At 47.6% G+C, this 10,000-nt stretch overlaps 1 protein-coding gene across 2 annotated transcripts in view; it reads left to right on the top strand.

The window, feature by feature from the left end:
* Nucleotides 1-2,869: 2,869 nt before the first annotated feature.
* Nucleotides 2,870-10,000, top strand: part of znf574 (zinc finger protein 574) — a 16,049-nt gene continuing 8,918 nt past the window's right edge. Inside the window, exons 1-4 of one of the 2 annotated variants that reach the window (XM_062537981.1) lie at nucleotides 2,870-2,906; nucleotides 5,358-5,488; nucleotides 6,507-8,187; nucleotides 9,626-10,000. The exon at nucleotides 9,626-10,000 is cut by the window's right edge and continues 229 nt beyond it. In XM_062537981.1, coding sequence (XP_062393965.1) covers nucleotides 5,360-5,488; nucleotides 6,507-8,187; nucleotides 9,626-10,000 — 2,185 coding nt within the window. In that variant the 5' untranslated portion in view covers nucleotides 2,870-2,906; nucleotides 5,358-5,359. The other variant, XM_062537979.1, reaches the window with a different exon arrangement.

Here is a 10,000-nt window from a genome sequence, read left to right as displayed (position 1 = left end):
AATCAAACACTCGCTTCGGCGCTCCTGATTGGTTGCTTATTTTTTGATCACTGGCCCAGGGGTTTGGATTGCCCTCGCGTCCAGACCCTTGTGTGGAGCTCAGCGAAACGCCTCTGGTGGAGCATGGCGGAACTACAAGGGTCTGGCGAGAGTCAGGCTAGGAAAAGGGAGGGGGGTCTGTGTTTTTGTTTATTTGTTTGTTTGTTGTTATTATAAATAATTAAACTAATAAATTGACAACATCTGCTTTTCCTTCTTTCGGACTCCACTCTGATGTGATCGTCATAGAAGGCCATGTGTAAAGAATGTGTGCACACACACACACACACACACACAGTGGCCCCTTCTTAAGCTCTCTCCTCAATCCTCGATGCTCGGTCCTCCAGGCTCGTTCCCACTGATCTATAAAGAACACTGGATAGACTATCCAATTCCCATAGTTGCCGCCCCGTCATTCTTTATCTAGATCAGTGGGGACTGAGGATAAAAGGATAAAAAGATGAATGAGAGGCCCATACATACACTATATTGTCAAAAGTATTAAATCAAAAAATTAAATCAAATTTTGCTCACCTGCATTGACTCACAAATGAACTTCAATCACATCCCATTCTTAATTCATGGGGTTTAATATGACGTGGGTCCACCCTTAGCAGCTGTATCGGCTTCAAGGCTTCTGGGAAGGCCTCCACAAGGTTTAGGGGAGTGTTTATGGGAATTTTTGACCTTTCAGAAACGCTGTCACACCTTGAAGCTGGCTCTCACTCTAATCAGAGCCCCTTTAGGGAGAGCCGGTCCACTTCCTATTAACTCCATTGTACCGGATTGTTCCTGCAATCTGTTGAAATTCCGCTAGGGACGTTGCCGAGCAAGTGATAAATGAATTGTGGTCTATGGGGCTAAGCGGCTAGAACTCGTTTTTTTCACAGTTGACAACTTCATTTCTTAATGTACATTGTCGTAGTAGCTACCTGAGTATAGGTTTTCCACTGGAAATGAAATAAAAAGTCACTCATGTCCTTTCTGCTTTTCATAGGATGGGCCGTTTTCCCTGTAACATGCTAGCATTTAGCTCATGGATGCTCGCGACACTCGCGACCGATTACGACCGTCGTGAAGCTGAACCTTCTTTTAGGTCTATGGCCGTAAAGTGGTTCGCTTGTGTCACGTGACATGAAAACTTTGAAAGGGTTTTTAGGAATAACAACACATATTAAAAATTTTATTGGTCAGCTGATTGTCAAGTCAAGTTATCCTGCATCGCATGCATTAATGCAATTTCAGGAGAAAAAATTATATAACGACAAATGTGGTACTGGGGGGTTCAGCTCCATTGCTACCCATTCATTCATCACTTGCTCGCGATCGCCCTCTAGTTGCAGTACCATGCGGAAGTATTTCGCTAGTGGTCCTTCTCCCCTTATAGAGAGCCGAAGTCACGCCCTTCTACTTCCGGTCTATGGGACCTATTTTACGATTTTTTATGCATGGGAGTCAATGGAGAGATAACAATTATTTTTTGGTCCCGTTCGAGTTGGACCGTGCATTTCACATATGATGTGTGGGAATTTAAAAGATAATTTTTCACATTAATAAAGTTATGTTTTTCATTAGATTTTAAAAGTTATCTAAGTTTTGTGCGAATCCGTTCAGTGGACTACATTTCTCGTCTCAAACGATGCACGTCACCAACTGAGCCACCAACTAGCAAACGAGAGGCTGGCTAGTTAGCTAGCTATTATGCTAGTTAACGGTTACATCTTGCTGCCAGCTAAGTCACTTAACAGTAGTGTCTGTACAGTCTATGAATGAAATACAACTTATCTGATGTGTTTAATCCTCTGACTCATGATATTTTCATCGGCAAGGGGGAAGCTCAAATAAGACCTGTTGCTGGCGCCCGTGGCTGTGAATTGGTCTAACGTCACTAACGCGACTGATGTGTTTGTAGTCATTGGAAACACGATCTTTCACAATGTTGTAATTCACTAGTTATGACATACTTTTCAAATGTCTTTACATGAAAAATTGTCATTAAAATTGACAAACATCATATGGGTAATTCAAGGCACAAGACAATCGGGACCAGAAAATAATTTATATTTCTCCATTGACTGCCATTGAAAAAAAATCCAAAGATAGGTCCCATGGAGGCAATCGGAAGGGGCGGGACTTCGGCTCTCTATTAGACATTCTCTGCTCTAATCCATCCCAAAGGTGTTCTATTGAGTTGAGGTCAGGACTCTGTGCAGGCCAGTCAAGTTCATCCACACCAAACTCTGTCATTCATGTCCGATTTGTGCACTGGTGCAGTCATGTTGGAACAGAAAGGGGCCATCCTTGAACTATTTCCACAAAGTCGGGAGCACGGAATTGTCCAAAGTCTCTTGGTTAATGCTGAGGCATTCATTCAAAGTTCCTTTCACTGTAACTGAGGGACCAATACTAGCCCAGCTCAGGGATGGCCCCTTTCTGTTCCAACAGGACCACGGGTAGTGGCTGGCCTTCTTCAGGGCAGCTGCTACGTGTGGGAATTTTCAGATTAAAGACATTTTCAACTTTAGGGAGTGCCTTGGTCGGAGATTTATTTCTCTTAACTGAAACTATTCACCTTGGACCAAAGAGCACCCGGTAACAAACACATCACCAATAAGCAGAGAGGACTGAGCACACCACTGACTCTGAACAATGTTAACACAGAGTGTTTCAGTTTTAAACTGTGTAGAAATGCCCTATAGGCCTTCTAATACTAATTCAACTGTCAACTGTCAGTGAGGGCTACATGCGCTGGTTACACTTGAACACCATTGGTCTTTTTGAATACGTGGTAAGCCAATCAAATCACGTTTTGTTGAGACGTTGAGCAGATCTGTATTCTCTCTTTTTCGACTGGAAGACCGTGTGCGGTGAGTTGACAACAATTTGGGTTTTAAATTATTAGTTCTCAAACACCGGATGACTGAGGTGGTTAGTTTGTGAAAGTTGCTGGAGTACACGGAGTCTCAGATGGGGGAGACATCTAAGCACACAGGTTCGACGCGGGCCGCCATGGCACCACCGAAGAAGTTCACGGCTCCCTTCTTCTTCGCTTTTGACGCCATCTCAGAAACAGAGCCACCACCTTCCGCAGACATAGCGCTATTCTGCGGTGAAATGCTTTGCTCGCAGTGAAGGGGACCGGTTAGCACCAACCCCAACCATAGCACGTCTCTGAAATAGCCTTATCTTAGCGCAGAATCGGCATATTGTGCTGTGCAGCCACATTGCGCACCAGAATGTTATCGTTAGCTTGCTAGCAGGCCGTGATGAGCTTAATCTTGCGTTGCTAGCTAGTGTTAGCTCCGGCCGAGTTAGCAAGCTAACGCTACAGATGGCTAAATCATCCAATCGATTTCGGACTGACAGATGTCCCGCACAGTTTTCAGATAACAAAATGAGGCGCATATTTAATGTTAAAATGTAAAACGGACAACTAACGTTAGCACTTAAACTAAGTCAGGTTTGACTTTATCGTCAAATAACGAAATGGCAGCCGTAGCTTTTAAATTAGTGATAATTTTAATAATAGTAGTAATGTTACCAGCAAGAAGTTGGACGTTTTGTTTCAGTGGCGCGCTACACAAAACGGTTAGCGTTACAGTTACGTCCATCAAGGCAGTAACATAGCTAGACCACAACCCCTAAGGTGTGAATGACCTGTTGTGTTTGAATATGTTTGTTGTAAGCAGTATGTAATGTCAAATCAAATCAGCGGATTGGAAAGACTTAGTTTTGTCAGTTAGACAGTCAGGGTGTGATGATGACAAGGCGGTGTGCGGAAATCAGCGTAAACATTTATCCGAAAAGACCTCTTCCATACCTTTAGTCCCCAGCAGGGGGCGATGTGTCCGTCTTACAGGGTTTTTTTCCTCAGTTGCTTTGGCGCATACATTTTGACCGACATGACATTAGCATTGATGTTGGTCAAAACCATACTGGTTCCCTGCTGAGCAGTGCTACCCTATAACAAAGTGGCCTTGTGTCATTGCTTGTGTCATTGCATGCAGTTGTGTTGAGCTAGTTGCCACAGTCTGTCTGCCATATGTGTGGCCTGTCCGACAGGAACGTCAGGATGTACAGAAAGATATCCAGTGGTGCACCTCTCTGGCCAAGTGGTGTTTTACTGTATATTGGCCATTTTCATTTGCACAATGCTGTAAAGGCCTTTGTTTTCTTTATACTGTCATAATATCTGGCAAAAACAACAACAACTTTTAAACACATCCACATATTTAGCATCAACCCTATTCACTAGCAGTAATGTCTAACCTTATACGCAAGTCAAGTTTATTTACATAGCATACACAGAGGTCAACTTTATAGCCAAGTCAAGTTTATTTATATAGCGCATTTCATACACAGAGGTCATTCAATGTGCTTTACATGAAAAAAAAAGTAGCAAATAAAATCATAGATGGGCAAACAGTAATAATGATAATAAAAAAGATCATAATAAAACATAAAAAGAAAGCAGAAATCAAGGTAAAATAATTGAATAGCAATAAAGAATAATTAACAAGAAAACATAAAAGACCTAAGGTGGAATAATTAAAGACACGTGCTTGGGTGGGGATGATGATGTATGTAGGGGATCAGTTCTGTTCTTAACAGTTAGACTTTGCCAGAGTCTAATTTAGCCAACCAGTGATAATGATCCCTCTCAAACAGCCAGAGCTGTTGCCACTCTCATTGCTCATTTGAGGCTACACACACACACACACACACACACTTACACTTTTATAAGTCCAGTAGGCCAAAAGACTCTTATTCCCAGTGCAGTACGCCTGCTCAGTTTGCACAATGTCGCTCTACTGCTCATAAATGATTCTGATGATTCATCATCACAGTTAACACACTCCTCATTGCACAGGCTGTAGCATAAGACATTACACACACACACACACACACACTCCTCATTGCACAGGCTGTAACATAAGACATTACATACACACACACACACACACACACATTATACAGGCCACAGTTTGCGAGAAATGAAAAGACTATCAATCAGCAATACGATGATTCTGTGATTGTGTGGAACTATAGCTGGAGGTTTAAGGACAGTGTGTGTGTGAGGACAGTGGGAGCTGATCACTGTTTTAAATGGACCTGCACACACACATACACACACACACACTACATGTACACACACTACATGTACACACACAGCACAAGGAAATACAGTGGCCTGATTTTATGTGTGTGTTTGTGTGTGTGTACATGTGCGTCTCTCTGTGTGTTTGTGTGTGTGTACATGTGCGTCTCTCTCTCTCTCTCCCTCTGTGTGTGTGTGTGTGTGTGTGTGTGTGTTGCAGCAATGGAGACGTCCTCCGTGTACATGTGCTTCCCGTGCTACCAGGAGTTCCCCTCGCTGGAGGAGGTGCTCGCCCACCAGCTCACCTGCAACGTGGAGGCCCCCTCACACACACCTGCACAGAGCAGCCAGGTAAACACGCACACCTGCACAGAGCAGCCAGGTAAACACACACACCTGCAACGTGGAGGCCCCCTCACACACACCTGCACAGAGCAGCCAGGTAAACACGCACACACCTGCACAGAGCAGCCAGGTAAACACACACACCTGCACAGAGCTGCCAGGTGAACACACACACCTGCACAGGTGCCGCTGAGCAGCCAGGTAAACACACACACCTGCACAGAGCAGCCAGGTAAACACACACACACACACACTCTGCATATGTGCCCCAGAGGAGTTTGAATGGCTGATGGAGTGCTGCCTAACGGTTTTCTTGATCTTGTAATCTGATCTCGAAAGACAGGTAGTAGAATAGGTTGTAGCAGCTGTCCCTTAGATTCTGCACAGTTTAACTTCAGTTTCTCCCTTTTTTGTCCTCTTTTGTTGAAATCTAGATAAAAGTCTGAGAATTTGATCACAGGTTGTTTCCTGATCCTTCCATTTTCATAACATCTGTTTTTGTCGATTTTGTCTTACAGTAGGTTAATTAACCTCCGCCAAGGTGGTATATGTTTTCATCGGGGGCCGGCCAGCGTTTGTCTGTCTGTCTGTTTGTTTGTTTGTTTGTTTGTTTGTTTGTTAGCAAGATAACTAAAAAAAAAAATGGATGGATTTCGATGAGATTTTCAGGGAAGGTCGGACATGACCCAAGGAAGAAACGATTACATTTGGGAGTGATCCGTAATTCCGTCGGGATTCCGTCGGCATTTATGTATTTAGCTTAGTGATGTACGGAGGTAGCTGCGCTCTGCGCTCTCTGAGCGCTTTTCTGTTTTATTTTTTTTTTTTATTATCAGCTCATGTTAATTCTGACTGAACTCTGACTAACTCCTCTCCCTCTCTCCCTCTCCTCGTCTTTCACTCTCCTCTCTCTCTCTCTTTCCTCTCCTCTCCTCTCCTCGTCTTTCACTCTCCTCTCTCTCTCTCTTTCCTCTCCTCTCTTCTCCTCTCCTCTCTCTCTCCTCCTCTCTCTCTTTCCTCTCAGGAGCAGGCTGAAGCTGAGGAGAGTGTGTGTGCAGACGCTGAGGAGAGTGTGTGCGCGATGGCCCCGGAGGAGGTGGGCGTGGCCGAGCTGTGGGGTGACGAGGGTGCGGAGCAGAGGCGGGCGTTGGGGGCGGGGACTGTTGCCGCGGGCGACACCCCCCGGATCCTCTACCAGTGCGGCGACTGCGAGCTGCTGTTTGATTCGCTGGGCCTCTGGCAGCAGCACCGCAAGCAGGGAGGCTGCCAGCAGGAGGCGCAAGAGACGCTGTTGAGCTCGCCCCAACACGCGCACACACACACACACGCGCAGGGGTTGAACACACACACCCTTCACTCCCACGTGGAGGCGCAAGGGGACACACACACACACACCCTCTCACGCTCGGAGGCGGAGACTGAGGCGGGGCAGGGCGGGGCCTGCGCTGATGACGGACAGGCCGAAGCCACCAATGAGGCGGGGCGTGGAGCGGAGACGACGGAGACGTCAGCTGAGACGGTGTCGCCCCCCCCGGTGCCCCCCCCCTCGTCGCCCCCGGTGCGTCGTCGCGGCGCGGTGAAGCGTGCGAAGCCTCCGAGCAGCCTGCTGTGCGTGGAGTGTGGCGCCGGCTTCTCGGCCATCTCGGAGCTGGTGTCGCACCGCCGCACCCACCACGGCCAGCAGGAGGCGCTCCACACGTGCGCCGTGTGTGGGGAGGGCTTCCTCAACACCACCCTCTTCCTGTACCACCGCAAGCAGCACCCGCAGCCACACCCCGCGCACACACACACACACCCCGCGCACACACACACGCACACACACACACACACACACACCTCGCTCATCGCCCTCCAGCAGGACGTGCAGGTGGAGCTGCTGGAGGAGGAGGAGTCTCGCGGACAGGGACTGCTGCTATTGGCTGCTGCGGGGGAGGGCCAGGGCCTGCTATTGGCTGCTGCCGGGGAGGGGCAGGGCCTGGCGTCTTACTTGCCCATCGAGGTACAGACCACGCCCACCGACCACGAAACCACACCCACAAACGAACAGGCCACGTCTACAAACACAGAAACCACACCCATTGAGGTCCAGACCACTCCCGCTGATGCAGAGGTCACACACACAGATGATCAGACCACTCCCACTGACCACGAAACCACACCCACAAACGACCAGGCCACGCCTACAAACACGGAAACCACACCCATCGAGGTCCAGACCACTCCCACTGATCCACTGACCACAGTGGTGGAGATTCAGGCCACACCCTCAGAGAGCCAGACCAATGAGAAGTGCTCGTCTCAGGAGGAGGAGGAGGAGGAAGGGGAGGAGCCGGAGAGGAAGCGTGCGCGGCTGGAGCAGGAAGTGGCGGCGGATGCGGAGGAAGTGAGTGTGTGTGAGACGACGACGGAGGAAGTGAGTGTGTGTGAGACGACGACGGCGGAGGAAGTGAGTGTGTGCGTGACGTCGGCGGCCGTCACGTTTCTGTGTCGCGTGTGCGGTTCCTCGTTCTCCAGCGAGGGGGCGCTCAAGAGGCACGGCCAGGAGCGGCACGGCCACAGGGGGGCGCTCCACACGTGCGCAGTGTGTGGCCAGGAGTTCATGAGCACCACGCTGTTCCTCTACCACCGCAAGCAGCACCGCACGCACACACACACACACACACACGCACACGCGCCCACTCCGCACAACAACTGCCAGCCCACAGGTCAGTCTTAAGTGTGTGTGGGGATAGCCTAATGGTGTGTGTGTGTGTGCGTGTGTGTGTGTGTGTGTGTGGAGTTAGCCTAATGGTGTGTGTGTGTGTGTGTGGAGTTGCCAGAGTCATTGAACGAGTATGTTGAACTTCATTAACGACCACTGATCCTTATATGATAACAGATAATCCTTTGATAGATATGTGTGAGTGTACTGTATGTGTGTGTGTATATGTCTCCTGTGTCAGTATGTTATCGACGTTATCTGTCTGGTGTGTGTCCCTCCCTCAGGAGAGTATATGTGTGTGTGAGTATGTGTGAGTATATATATATTGACACTATCTCTGTGATGTGTGTGTCTCTCTCAGAAGAGTATATGTGTGTGTGAGTATGTGTGAGTATATATACAGTGAGGAGAAAATTTATTTGATACCATGCTAAAGTTGCCTAAAAAGAGGAATATAAAATCATCAATTGACAATTGATCTTAATGTCTTAATTAAAAAAAATAGTAAAAATAAAACCGCTAAGCACCCCAATTTTCTTTGTGATTGAAGAATGTTTCGTAAAGAAATAAATGTTCTTCCTGAATGCTAGGGGGAAGGAAGTATTTGACCCCCAATGTAACCCTATGGGAATTTAACACATAGGGTTAACATAGGGGCAGGCAGATTTCTATTTTTTAAGGCCAGCTATTTCATGGATTCAGGATATTATGCATCCTGATAAAGTTCCCTTGGCCGTTGGAATTAAAATAGCCCCACATCATTACATACCTTTCACCATAGCTAAAGATTGGCATGGTGCTTTTTCCAGTAGGCCTATTAGCCTGTTTGATGCTCATTGAGCTCAATGCAAATCAACAGGCTAATAGGCCAACTGGAAAAAGCACCATGCCAATCTCTAGCTATGGTCAAGGATATGTGATGATGTGGGGCTATTTTAATTCCAAAGGCCAAGGGAAATGTATGGGGATGCATAATATCCTAGATCCATGAAATAGCTGGCCTTTAAAAATAAAAATCTGCCTGCCCCTATGTTAACCCTATGTAATTCCCATAGGGTTACATAGGGGGTCAAATAATTCCTTCCCCTAGCATTTAAGGAAAACATTTATCTATTTACAATACATTCTTCAATCACAAAGAAAATTGGTGTCCTTGGCGGTTTGATTTTTACTATTTTTTTTTTTAATTAAGGCATTAAGATCAATTGTCAAATGATGATTTTATATTCCTGTTTTAGCATGGTATCAAATACATGTGCTCCTCACTGTATATTGACACTATCTCTGATGTGTGTCTCTCTCAGAAGAGTATATGTGTGTGAGTGTATATATATTGACACTATCTCTGTGATGTGTGTGTGTCTCTCTCAGGAGAGTACATGTGTGTGAGTATGTGTGAGTATATATTGACACTATCTCTGTGATGTGTGTGTGTCTCTCAGAAGAGGATTCTGGAGCGGCAGGCTGCGGCGGCGGCGACATCTTGGTGGAGCTCCCTGACGACCCCACGACGACGACAGTTCCGATGGTCTCGGTCGCCCTGGCAACGCCAGACGCCGGCGGCGCCGCTCTGAGCAGCAGCGAGCCCATCCCCCCGCCCCCCGCCCAGCTGTCGCGTGATTGGTCGAGAGCGGCGCTGCCCCACCGGTGCCCCCACTGTGGCCGCTCCTTCACCCGCCGCTCGCTGCTGCGTGCCCACGTGAGCGGGCACACGGGCCAGAAGCTGTTCCGATGCCACGTGTGTGCCAAGGCCTTCTCTTCGCCCGCCAACCTGCTGCGGCACACACACACGCACACACACACTCCTCACCTGCGCC

This window comes from Sardina pilchardus, chromosome 6 (assembly GCF_963854185.1).
Source record: "Sardina pilchardus chromosome 6, fSarPil1.1, whole genome shotgun sequence".
Taxonomy (NCBI): Eukaryota; Metazoa; Chordata; class Actinopteri; order Clupeiformes; family Clupeidae; genus Sardina; species Sardina pilchardus.
This window is presented reverse-complemented; position numbering and strand designations above follow the sequence as displayed.